This window comes from Oncorhynchus kisutch, linkage group LG9 (assembly GCF_002021735.2).
Source record: "Oncorhynchus kisutch isolate 150728-3 linkage group LG9, Okis_V2, whole genome shotgun sequence".
Classification (NCBI taxonomy): domain Eukaryota; kingdom Metazoa; phylum Chordata; class Actinopteri; order Salmoniformes; family Salmonidae; genus Oncorhynchus; species Oncorhynchus kisutch.
In genome coordinates, this window is record NC_034182.2 from 25999582 (window position 1) to 26012982 (window position 13401).

The 13401-nt window shown below is 44.7% G+C and overlaps 1 protein-coding gene across 2 annotated transcripts in view; it reads right to left on the reverse strand.

The window, feature by feature from the left end:
• Window positions 1-13401, reverse strand: part of wrap53 (WD repeat containing, antisense to TP53) — a 14125-nt gene continuing 724 nt past the window's right edge. Inside the window, exons 2-11 of one of the 2 annotated variants that reach the window (XM_020491471.2) lie at window positions 12908-13374; window positions 12495-12693; window positions 12191-12286; window positions 11983-12091; window positions 11690-11778; window positions 3326-3549; window positions 2013-2230; window positions 1496-1599; window positions 978-1121; window positions 1-794 (exon numbers count right to left, since the gene is read on the reverse strand). In XM_020491471.2, the coding sequence (XP_020347060.1) occupies window positions 566-794; window positions 978-1121; window positions 1496-1599; window positions 2013-2230; window positions 3326-3549; window positions 11690-11778; window positions 11983-12091; window positions 12191-12286; window positions 12495-12693; window positions 12908-13160 (1665 nt within the window). In that variant the 5' untranslated portion in view covers window positions 13161-13374 and the 3' untranslated portion in view covers window positions 1-565. The remainder of the gene's footprint in view (window positions 795-977; window positions 1122-1495; window positions 1600-2012; window positions 2231-3325; window positions 3550-11689; window positions 11779-11982; window positions 12092-12190; window positions 12287-12494; window positions 12694-12907; window positions 13375-13401) is intronic. The other variant, XM_020491472.2, reaches the window with a different exon arrangement.

Below are 13401 nucleotides of genomic sequence, written 5' to 3' on the forward strand. Positions count from 1 at the left end.
TATTCGTCTGTGGTTACAGCAATTATGCTAACTGCTTACCGATTTTAATACATTCAGAAACTACAATATTCAGCATGGCTTTACAAAAATATACATTTACTGATGCATGTATAGCGATGCCATGGCACCAGCTTGGCACTTGCAACAATAAAAAAAAAGACTAACACGAGGTAAACAGAACACTCCCCTAGAGCAACATATGATTGGAAGGTAGATTGATGTACATTCAACACAACACTGTGCTCATCCAACACACAGGGCCTGGTCTGGCTGTGGTGGTCATCTGAACCTGAGAGGTTTTAAAAGTACATTTGGAATTGGTAAGCTCCCTGCTAGCATTGTAGCACATTACCTTTCAATTGTAATAGCATGTTAGCATTCACAATAGTTTGTACCTTGGCTTCGAGACTGGGGAAACTGTAATTCGCTGAATCCAAGGGACAACTCAATATATTGATTGCCATACTTTTAAAACAGAATAAGTACTACTACATTTTCTCATATTGGCAGTTTGACATTTGGTTCAGTCCAGAGGGGGGTTTGAGATGGGCTACTCCACAATCAATCAATCAATCACCACCGGCAGTGGTTCCTCCTGCGCCCCCTCGTCGGCTGGGCTAAGTGGTCCGGCCCACCACACAGTCAGAGCGTTGTCCTGTCTGACCTCTGGGGTAGGTGATAACATCACGACATCTCCCTCAGAGCCCGAGGAGTCTCCATCACTACTGTCCCCCGGGGAGAGGAACTGGCGCTGCCCGCTGGACGACACCAGCAATGGCATGAAGGGGTGGACACTAGGGGGAGAATGGAGGGACGAGAGAGACAGGACATTGACAGAAAATAAGCGATATTGAAATGACAAATACGCTGCTGCCCCCAAACAGCAAGTGGGAGACCACTTCTAAAAATCTACATATTTAGTATATTAAATAGATTCAGCAGGCAAACAATGCTAATAAAATCCTGGTAAAGCCTACCTGATGCCGTTGGTGCAGTCCCTATGGGCCTGGAAGTGGAGCTGAGGCTGCAGTAGCTCCTGGTTACCATCGGGGGGAGCTGTGAGGGTGTCCCACACTGACACCACCCCCCCTGTGTCACCACTCAACAAGTACCGGCCAGACCTACACGCACACGGTCAGCATTAACAACTACACACACAGAGACAGACCGAGAGATGGTATAATATGAAGAGCAGTTGTGAAGAGTATAATCTCTGAAGTTGTGAAGAGTATAATCTCTGAAGTTGTGAAGAGTATAATCTCTGAAGTTGTGAAGAGTATAATCTCTGAAGTTGTGAAGAGTATAATCTCTGAAGTTGTGAAGAGTATAATCTCTGAAGTTGTGAAGAGCATAATATGAAGAGTAGTTAAGGGTGCAAGGGTATAAGGTGCTAAGTCAAGGGTTTCTGAAATGGTGGAACGGGGACAGGGGGCATTGGCGGGCTGCGGTTAGCTGTGAGAGTAGCAGGAAGACAAGATGAAGGGTATGGACTTACGGGTCCAGGTCGAAGTAGATCCGCTGGTTGGTGGCCACATTCCTTTTCAGAGAGAATAGAATCTTTCCCGGGTCCCTCAGGTCCCAGCACAGAATCTCTGGGTCCTACACACACACACACACACACACACACACACTTGTACAGCTAACCCTGTCGGGACTCAAAATCCTATTTTCCCTAACCTCTACGAAATAGTATTTGACCTTATGGGGACCAACAAAATGTCCTCAGTTGGTAAAATTTGTGTGTGTTTAACTATTCTTGTGGGGACCCCATAAGAATAGTTAAACAAACACACACACACACACACCTCAAGACTTACAAGTTAAATAATACCACTGATAGAGAATGTGGGTATGAGTGCATAAATACAGTATGTGTTTTAGAAAACCACCACGTTCTCCACTGTGACACTGTGCTCCTCCTACCCAAATCTCTCTCTGAGTGGTCCGTTTTCTAAAGGACAACTCTTTTAAGCCCCATGTCTCCCTTTGAGGTTGTGTTTGCGTTCGCTCACCTTGCGACCCCCAGTGTACAGGTAGTGTCCGTCGGGTGAGAAGGCGAGGTGTGTGATGCCCCCGTGGTGCCTGGGCGGCAGCAGGGCCAGCTGAGAGCCATCCTGGCAGGAGTAGAGGCCTGCGGTGCGGGAGTACGAGCCACAGGCGTACACAGACTGGCACGGGCTGAACGCCATGCAGGAGATGATGCCACTCTGACCCTGACCCTGCTTCTTCACTGGGGAGGGAACACACACTCAGCGTCCACATGGGTTCAGATCAACATATTAAGGACCGTTTCGGTTTGCGCTGCTGGTATAACTAATGGGTTAGAAATCTAGGAAAACATGTTTTATTTTACCAGGTAAGTCGACTGAGAACACATTCGCATTCATAGTAATGACCTGGGGAATAGTTACAGGGGAGAGTAGGGGGATGAATGAGCCAGTTGGAAGCTGAGGATAATTACAGATGATTAGCCAGGACACCGGGGTTAACACCCCTACTCTTAACCTAAGTGCCATGGGATCTTCAGTGACCACAGTGAGTCAGGACACCGGGGTTAACACCCCTACTCTTAACATAAGTGCCATGGGATCTTTAGTGACCACAGAGAGTCAGGACACCCATTTAACATCCATTCCGAAAGACGGCACCTTATACAGGGCAATGTCCCTAACCACTGCCCTGGGGCATTGGGATATATACAGGTTTTTTTTTTAGACCAAAGGAAATACTGCCTCCTACTGGCTCTCTAACAACTCTTGCAGCAGCATCTGGTCTCCCATCCAGGGACCGACCAGGACCGACCCTGCTTAGCTTCAGAGGCAAGCCAGCAGTGGAATGCAGGGTGGTATGCACATCAGATCATTTGATGCAGCTGTGTTGGAATTATTTGATCACTTGAAAGAAAAATACTGCACCAGGATCCCCTGTGTTTATTTAACTAGGCAAGTCAGTTAAGAACAAATTCTTATTTACAATCACGGCCTAGGAACAGTGTCCCTTGTTCAGGGACAGAACGACAGATTTTTTTACCTTGTCGGCTCGGGGATTCGATCTAGCAACCTTTCGGTTACTGGCCCAATGCTCTAACCACTAGGCTACCTGCCGCCCCATTTATAGTTGACATTGCAAATTATAACGGATATTACTCTGTCTACACTGTAGAGAATGACTGAGCAAATAGCACTACACAGCTGATTCAAATAATCAAAGCTTGATAATGAGTTGGTTATTGTAAATCCGATATATAGTGCTAGGGCAAAAAAACTGAAACGTGTGCCCCCGGCCCAGGGCCGAGTTCGGGAAACCGCCAATCTAGTCTACTAACCTACAGTGGGCCTTTCCTCACAATCTCTTCCAGGCCTGTCTGTGTAGAACACCCTGACTGTCTTGTCGAAGCCGCAGTAGAGCTGTGATCCGTCTGGGGAGAAGCAGAGGGAGTGGGCTGCGGTCAGCTCGTCCAGATGGTTGTAGGGCCTGAAGCTGGCACGCAGGTCCCCGTAGAACGCATCCCAGATATGGACCGGGTTATCACGACTGCTGCTGGCTATACTAGGGTTGGAGAGGAAGAGATTGGACATGGAGGGAGTTTAAGGATGGATGAAAAAAAGGGGTGGAGAGAGAAGAGGTTGAGGGAAATGATGGAGGTAGAAAGGAAACAAGTGTGGGTCACAACAGGACAAAGGAAGAGTCATTTTTTCATCTCACTTGAAAAACAGACAGTGCTTTGTGCCAGATCCATCAGAGAGGACATTTCAGTACTTCACTCCCCAGTCACTATTTCAGCTTGAATTTCATTCAGCCCCTCTTATCTATTCACTAACAGTTTGTTGCTTTATAATGGACAAAAAAACGAGCCATCAACAGACAGACATACTGTATGGCTTTTCAACTAACGGAACTGCGGGGGGGAACCTAACAGCCCAACATAAACGCTTAAATATCACTGTCTGAACTGAGGCTCAATTAGCCAAGAGGAAATTAGCCTGGGCGGCTCAGTGCTCTTATGGCACTGTGTCTTTGTTCTGTCTGTTGGGAATCCCCTCATTATAATGGTACACCACAGCTAGCCTGGACACCGGCCCAGAAAGCAATTCAAAGGAGGAACACCAGTGACCATTCTACACTCCACAGGAGGGTACAGCACATGGCTTTAGGCAGAGAGAGGGAGGGAAAGAGGGAGGGAGAGCAGGAAAGAGGGAGGAGGGAAAGAAGGAGGGAGAGCGTGAGAGAGAGGAGGGAGGGAAAGGGGTAGGTAGAGCGTGAGAGAGGAGGGAAAGCTGGAGAGAGAGAGAGAGAGAGAAACACAAAAAGAGGGAGAAATATGACAAAAACAGCCAAGAATCCCACTGCCACTCACAGACCCTGACCACATGCTTGTAAATGATGTCATGTTTTTACTATCTCTACCAATCAGATCTTAGTACATTCCCCAGACACCCAAACAGGAGTACGCCTCCCCCACCTGTGAGCATGACTCAATGATGTCTTCTAAACATACGGTTCATTTGACTCCCTGAACAAATGTTTAGGAAACGTTAGGGCCACGTCATCCCACCTGACTGACTCCACTCTGTAACCCTCAACAACACCAGACAAAACATCATGCTGTCTGAACACACAGACGGAGTTCACATGGTGCGTCAGCTCCGACTAGCATCCTCGTCCCCGTTACCCTGGCTCCTCTCAGGGTCCTGCTCTCACGGGGTTCATCCCTCAGACAATCATCTCCTTGGGTCGTTCATTCTCTCAACCTCCACTCCCCCCTCTCTTTCGTCAACTCCCTTTCCTTTTTTCTCATTCCCTCCATTTCTTCTGGCTGTGAAGAAATGTTTTCCATTCCGTGTTGTTTATGGTTTGATCCTTCACTCCTTGTGTACTGTCCCCCTTCCACCCAATGACCCCGCTCTCTCTCTAACCCCCCCCCCCCCCCCCTTCTTCTAGTCTAGAGGATATGTTGCTTTCCTCGCTTCGTGCGGTGGACCACCCACGCTGGGCACTGATCAGAGAGGATTCATCGGAGGCATTGTGATGGGGGGTTGGGGGGGGGGGGTTAAGCGGTGCGCGCTGTTGATAAGGAGGCCTCGTTAGCGGCCTCCTTGCCAACCCGTAACAATGGCATTCTCCACGGTAACGGCTGGGCAACATTGCTCTCAGCTTGCCACTGCACAGACAGAGTCATAATAATTACAGTGCTTTAATGAGGCCCTTTAAAAACAGTCAGTTCTGTTAAAGCTGCAATATGTAACTTTTTGGGAGTCCCAAACAAATAGCCAATAAGTATTCAAACACTATTCAAACATGCCTCGCAAAGGGGGGCACCTACAGTATTGGTAGACGGGTGAAAATAAAAGCAGACATTGAATACCCCTTTGAGCATGGTGAAGTTATTAATTACACTCTGGATGGTGTATCAATACACCCAGTCATTACTAAGATACAGGCGTTTTTCCTAACTCAGTTGCTGGAGAGGAAGGAAACTTCTCTGGGATTAAATTAAAACGGAAAAAAAATGTGGCAAAGAAATGAACTTTATGTCATGAATACAAAGCGTTATGTTTGGGGCAAATCCAACACAACACTGAGTACCACTCTTCATATATTGAAGGATGAGTCAAATGAACCATATGGTGGCTGTTGTAGTGACTGTATTACCACCACACTGGCAGTCATGAGTCACTCGGGCTACCGAGTGGCGCAGCGGTCTAAGGCACAGCATCTCAGTGCTAGGTGTGTCACTACAGACCCTGGGTCGATTCCAGGCTGTATCATAACCATTTGTGATTGGGAGTCCCATAGAGCGGCGCACAATTGGCCCAGCATTGTCCGGGTTTGGCCGGGGTAGACTGTCATTGTAAATAAGAATTTGTTCTTAACTTACCTAGTTAAATAAGAAATGGCGGCAGTAAAAATTGACCGTTGAGTCATGGTTATCTCCTCTTATGCATATGTATTACCCTTTAACCTAACCCCTAGCTAACATTAGCCAGCTAGACAGAATTCCTAACATACCGTACGTTTTGCAAATTCGCACAATAAGAATTGTAATTTGTAACATATCCTACAAAAATGGGTCATGGGCAAACAATTTTAATACATACCAAAACATTATACTAAATGGATTGTCTCGGATTTATGTACAGAAGAATACGAAATGAAGGAAATGAATGAAGGAATTGTCAGTAGAGGCACAGAATTGTCAGTAGAGGTACAGATCTGGGGAACGGTACCAAAAAAATGTATGCAGCTTTAGAAATCCAAGACCACAGTGGCCTCCATCATTCTTAAATGGAAGAAGTTTGGAACCACCAAGACTGTTCTTAGAGCTGGTCGCCCGGACAAACTGAGCAATCGTGGGAGAAGGGCCTTGGTCAGGGAGGTAACCAAGAACCCGATGGTCACTCTGTCAGAGCTCCAGAAGTCCTCTGTGGAGATGGGAGAACCTTCCAGAAGGACAACCATCTCTGCAGCACTCCACCAATCAGGGCTTTATGTTAGAGTGGCCAGACAGTGGCCACTCCTAAGTAAAAGGCACAGGGCAGCCCGCTTGTAGTTTGCCAAAAGGCACCTAAAGGACTCAGACCATGAGAAACAAGATTCTCTGGTCTGATGAAACCAAGATTGAACTCTTTGGCATGAATGCCAAGCGTCACGTCTGGAGGAAACCTGGCACCATCCCTATGGTGAAGAATGGTGATGGCAGTATAATGCTATGGGGAAGTTTTTCAGTGGCAGGGACACTAGTCAGGATCGAGGGAAAGATGAACAGAGAGACACTTGATGAAAAGCTGCTCCACAGCTCTTAAGACCTCAGACTGGGACGAAGGTTCTCTTTCCAACAGGAATGGCTTCAGGACAAGTCTCTGAATGTCCTTGAGTGGCCCAGCCAGAACCCGGACTTAAACATCTCTGGAGAGACCTGAAAATAGCTGTGCAGCGACGCTCCCCATCCAACCTGACAGAGCTTAAGAGGATCTGCAGAGAATGGGAGAAAATCCCCAAATATACAGTGCCTTGCGAAAGTATTCGCCCCCCTTGAACTTTGCGACCTTTTGCCACATTTCAGGCTTCAAACATAAAGATATAAAACTGTATTTATTTGTGAAGAATCAACAACAAGTGGGACACAATCATGAAGTGGAACGACATTTATTGGATATTTCAAACTTTTTTAACAAATCAAAAACAGATTATTCAGCCCCTTTACTTTCAGTGCAGCAAACTCTCTCCAGAAGTTCAGTGAGGATCTCTGAGTGATCCAATGTTGACCTAAATGACTAATGATGATAAATACAATCCACCTGTGTGTAATCAAGTCTCCGTATAAATGCACCTGCACTGTGATAGTCTCAGAGGTCCGTTAAAAGCGCAGAGAGCATCATGAAGAACAAGGAACACACCAGGCAGGTCCGAGATACTGTTGTGAAGAAGTTTAAAGCCAGATTTGGATACAAAAAGCTTTAAACATCCCAAGGAGCACTGTGCAAGCGATAATATTGAAATGGAAGGAGTATCAGACCACTGCAAATCTACCAAGACCTGGCCGTCCCTCTAAACTTTCAGCTCATACAAGGAGAAGACTGATCAGAGATGCAGCCAAGAGGCCCATGATCACTCTGGATGAACTGCAGAGATCTACAGCTGAGGTGGGAGACTCTGTCCATAGGACAACAATCAGTCGTATATTGCACAAATCTGGCCTTTATGGAAGAGTGGCAAGAAGAAAGCCATTTCTTAAAGATATCCCTAAAAAGTGTCATTTAAAGTTTGCCACAAGCCACCTGGGAGACACACCAAACATGTGGAAGAAGGTGCTCTGGTCAGATGAAACCAAAATTGAACTTTTTGGCAACAATGCAAAACGTTATGTTTGGCGTAAAAGCAATACAGCTCATCACCCTGAACACAACATCCCCACTGTCAAACATGGTGGTGGCAGCATCATGGTTTGGGCCTGCTTTTCTTCAGCAGGGACAGGGAAGATGGTTAAAATTGATGGGAAGATGGATGGAGCCAAATACAGGACCATTCTGGAAGAAAACCTGATGGAGTCTGCAAAAGACCTGAGACTGGGACAGAGATTTGTCTTCCAACAAGACAATGATCCAAAACATAAAGCAAAATCTACAATGGAATGGTTCAAAAATAAACATATCCAGGTGTTAGTATGGCCAAGTCAAAGTCCAGACCTGAATCCAATCGAGAATCTGTGGAAAGAACTGAAAACTGCTGTTCACAAATGCTCTCCATCCAACCTCACTGAGCTCGAGCTGTTTTACAAGGAGGAATGGGAAAAAATTTCAGTCTCTCGATGTGCAAAACTGATAGAGACATACCCCAAGCGACTTACAGCTGTAATCGCAGCAAAAGGTGGCGCTACAAGTATTAACTTAAGGGGGCTGAATAATTTTGCACGCCCAATTTTTCAGTTTTTGATTTGTTAAAAAAGTTTGAAATATCCAATAAATGTCTTTCCACTTCATGATTGTGTCCCACTTGTTGTTGATTCTTCACAAAAAATACGGTTTTATATCTTTGTGTTTGAAGCCTGAAATGTGGCAAAAGGTCGCAAAGTTCAAGGGGGCCGAATACTTTCGCAAGGCACTGTAGGTGTGCCAAGCTTGTAGTGTCATACCCAAGAAGACTTGAGGCTGTAATCGCTGTCAAAGGTGCTTCTACAAAGCACTGAGTTATCTATGCATAGTCACTTCAATAACTCTACCTACATGTACATATCACTTAAATTACCTCAACGCCAGTGTCCCCACACATTGACTCTGTACTGGTACCCCCTGTATATAGGCCTGCTATTGTTATTTACTGCTGCTCTTTAATTATTTGTTATTCTTAGCTCTTACTTTTTTGGGGGGTATTTTCTTAACTGCATTGTTGGTTAAGGGCTTGTAAGTAAGCATTTCACTGTTGAATTCGGCGCATGTGACAAATACAATTTGATTTGAGTAAAGGGTCCGAATCTTTTCCCTTTTTTTTTGTTAACTAGGCAACTCAGCTAAGAACAAATTCTTATTTACAATGACAACCTACCCTGGCCAAACCCGGACGACGCTGGGCCAATTGTGTGCCGCCCTATGGTACTCGCGCAATGCCGCCGGGGTACGAGATATAAAAAATGTGATTCACATTTTCAAAGAGTATAAAGATTTTCCAATGGGGCTATGCAGTTTCTCCAGACGCCACGTGGGTACACTGCAGCATTCACCGAGAGGCTCTTGCTGCAAAGGGAATGCCTGACAGCTTGAAAGACATTTTGGACACTACAGTGAAAATGGTTAACTTTGTTAAAGCAAGGCCCCTGAACTCTCGTGTATTTTCTGCATTATGCAATGATATGGGCAGCGACCATGTAACGCTTTTACAACATACAGAAGTGCGCTGGTTATCAAGGGGCAAAGTATTGACACTTTTTTAAATTGAGAGATGAACTTAAAGTTCTTTACTGACCATAATTTTCACTTGTCTGACCGGTTGCATGATGACAAGTTTCTCACACAACTGGCCTATCTGGGTGATGTTCTTTCTCACCTGTATGATCTGAATCTAGGATTACAGGGACTCTCCGATACTATATTCAATGTGCGGGACAAAATTGAGGCTATGATTAAGAAGTTGGTGCTCTTCTCTGTCTGCATTAACATGGACAACACACAGGTCTTTCCATCATTGAATGATTGTTTGTGTGCAAATAAACTCAAGCGTATGGACAATGTCAAATGTGACATAGCGAAGCACCTGAGTGAGTTGGGTACGCAATTACGCAGGTACTTTCACAAAACGGATGACACAAACAACTGGATTCGTTATCCCTTTCATGCCCTGCCTCCAGTCCACTTACCGATATCTGAGCAAGGGAGCCTCATTGAACCATGCAGCCGATGTAAGTTTTGATTTCTAAGACATCCTAAGGTTTGTATCATTCACAACTAATGTTGCCAAATAACTCTAAATCTAGTGTATAGGACCCGTTTCAAATTATCACTCTTACACTGAACATAGCCACTTCACTTGCGTACTCTCGTTCTGGAATTGGAAAAATATCCTTTCTATTTTATTCACCTAAGTACAATTATATTCTTCTCACGATAAAATTATAGAATATAAAATAAATGGCAGGGGACTTATAAGCATATCTTGTCTGCTAAATGAAAAGGCCTACGGTTCGGCGCATTGCCAGATAACACAGTTGGCCAACTCATTCTGTTCTTCTCAAATACTTTTCCTTCATATAATAATGTTTCTTATGACATGGCTAAAATAAATAATGGATTTATTTTGATGGCGTAAATTACATTGATTTATTATACTTTCTTTAAAAATGAGATGTTCCAAAAGTGCGGATGCCTGGAGATAAACGCGTTTATGTTCATTAATGGTCAATTACCGTGAGACCGGCAGTCTTTTGCATGACAATAACCGGCTGACAAAATTTCATGACCACCACAGCCCTAGTGGTAGCTGCATCATGTTATGGGCATGCTTTTCATCGGCAAGGACTAGGGAGTTTTTTTTAGGATAAAAATAAAGAGAATAGAGCTAAGCACAGGCAAAATCCTAGAGGAAAACCTGGGATCAGTCTGCTTTCCAACTGACATTAGGGAGACAAATTCACCATTCAGCAGGACAAGAACTTAAAACTTAAGGACAAATACACAGTGGAGTTGCTTGCCAAGACGACATTGAATGTTCCTGAGTGGCCTAGTTCCTGAGTGGCCTAGTTCCTGGCTTGAAAATATATGGCAAGACTTGAAAACAGCTGTATAGCAATGATCAACAACCACTTTGACAGAGCTTGAAGAATTTCTTACAGAATAAATGTGCAATTATTGTACTATCCAGTTGTGCAAATCTCTTAGAGATTTACCCAGAAAGACTCAGCTGTAATCGCTGCTAAAGTTGATTCTAACATGTATTGACTCAGGGGTGTGAATACTTGTGTATTTCATTTTCAATAGAAACATGTTGGGGTATTGTGTGTAGATGGTTGAGAAATCTATTTAATCCATTTTGAATTCAGGCTGTAACAACAAAATGTGGAATAAGTCAATGGGTACGAATACTTTCTGAAGGCACTGTAGCTTAAAGGGAAAAAAACAAAAAACAACATACGAATAATCTCCAGCACCACCCTAACATCAACATGTGTGAAAATGGCACATTTCTATGTTTTGTAGTAAAAAAGAGAGAACGATCAAGTGTTTCCAATGACATCATTAACCAATCCGTAGGCAATGCCTACTCATAATTGATCAAAATCACACCGATGAAGTCATTGGAAACACTTATCTTCCTCTATCGTTTAACAATAAAACATAGAAACGCACCATTTTCACTTATGTTGAGGTGGTGCTGGAGATGATTAATACAAAGTTTAACCATTTTGAAGTCTCCCTTTAAAGCTGGAATCCATAGCAGTGAAACTGCCACGTCCGTTATCGATATTAGAACAACAAAGACGTTAGAACCTCATTGCAGGCGTGATAGAACAGCTGAATATGTAATGATTTTTGGGGGGACTGCGGTGCGTGACGTTCCCCAGCAAAAAAACAAAAACAGAAGCAGGATAGACAGTAGAACTGCTAACCCTACTGCGGATTCCATCTTTAAAGTACTTTGTGACAACTGTTGACATAAAAAAAAATGGCTTCATAAATAACGTTCGATTGATTGAACTCACAAGCAGGAGTCAGGGTCCAGGGAGCTCATCTTGGGGTACCAGCAGTAGTCATAGATGGTGTCCCCCTCTGCCATCTTCAGCACTGGACTCTGCAGGGGAGGGAAGGAGAGACACGAGATAAATACTGTGTTGATCTCCAAGGGAAACCTAGCCGTTTGTGTCAGTTACCCTGTGGTGTATTCATTATGCAATAAGTTTTGCAACAGAAAACAAGCGTTTCTATTGGACAAATTCAAGGTTGATCCCTCTCTGTTTTGTTGGCTTTTTAGTGAATTAAATCTCTAGAGCCTCACCATCTCAGTGAGCAGGTCCCAGTTGTAGCTGTAGATCTCTGGGGGAAGGTTGTAGACACGCAGCACGTTGTCTGCACTGTTGGTCAGGATGCACAAGCCATCCGGGGCCCTGGAGAATTAACAGTTACTTCTTCAGATAGCCTGTAAAGCTAAATGGAGCCTAAAGCCACGTAATCAACCAAGGAACAATATTTTAAGAGGGAGTTACCATTTGCAGCCCTTGAGGTAGTTCTCAGGGAGGCTGGAGTACTCAGCCCAGGAACCAGTCAGCATCTGGGGGTTCTGGCTGAAATCGAGACCCAGGCTGCAGATAGGAGAGGGGGGATAAGAGTAGGCCGCAGTACATGAGAAATACATAGATGAGGACAAACAAAACAGTGGATGGATAATTTAAAGGTTTGGACACCCAAATATCACAGCTGAAATGTCTCTTCAAACCTCGAATCTCTGTGTGCATAATTTTTTAGGTTCTAAATGATTTACCTAGAATAATCCTAAAATTCTTCACATACTTTTGTCCTTCGCTGGTGCTTTCAGCTGAGCTTTCCTGTTCCCCCTCTTCCACCTTCTCCCGTTCCCCCTCTTCCACATTCTCCTCTCCTCCCTCTCTCGTGCCATGAGCCTCACAAGGACCTCCATTCTCATGGCATTCTACTTCTTTGGCTCCCGCATCTTCTTCTCCTCCTTCCATCACACTTGGCTGGTTGTCCTCTGTAACAGATATGGATAAACATTATGAGTTAAATATTATTATTCCATTAAGTCAAGAGGCTATGTTCCCCATCTTCTGTCTTTAAAAAAACGTTGTTTTTTTTACAAGGAATGTGAATCAAACATATGATAAGCATTGACTTAGAATATTTAGAGAGATGCACACCAGTGAAGGAAGCTTTTCCTCAAATACAACAACTGGTAACAACTTTACCTCCATTATGGGTCAGTACAGCCAAGTCTTCCTGCCTCAATCCTGCCTGTTCTATGGGTCCTCCATGTGTATCTCCACTGAGCCTAGGCTGCTTAGCCGCTGGAGGGGCCTCTTCTTCTTTATTCTCCCCCAGTTCCAAGCACTCACCCTGGGATAGAGGTGGAGCTGATTGAGGAGGATCACTTTCCGCCTCTGCCTCCTGCCCAACTCCTGCCACATCCCCACTTTCACCCCCCTCTACTGGACCAGACATCACTCGATCACTATTTCGTCCTATCCTTCAGTGCTTCCTCTCAAATCTTCTTTCCCCGGTGTCACAGTACTGAGTTGTATATCCTGCCTCCCTGGTGGTCTGCCTGTGTCAGACGTTAGTGTGGTAGGTGCTACTAGGGTGCTTCTTCCTGCACTGTGGATGTCTCAGTCTGGTTGTGGTCATCACAGCACCCACGGCACGGGACACTGGAGGGCTAGAGGGGTTGGCAAGGAGAAATTGA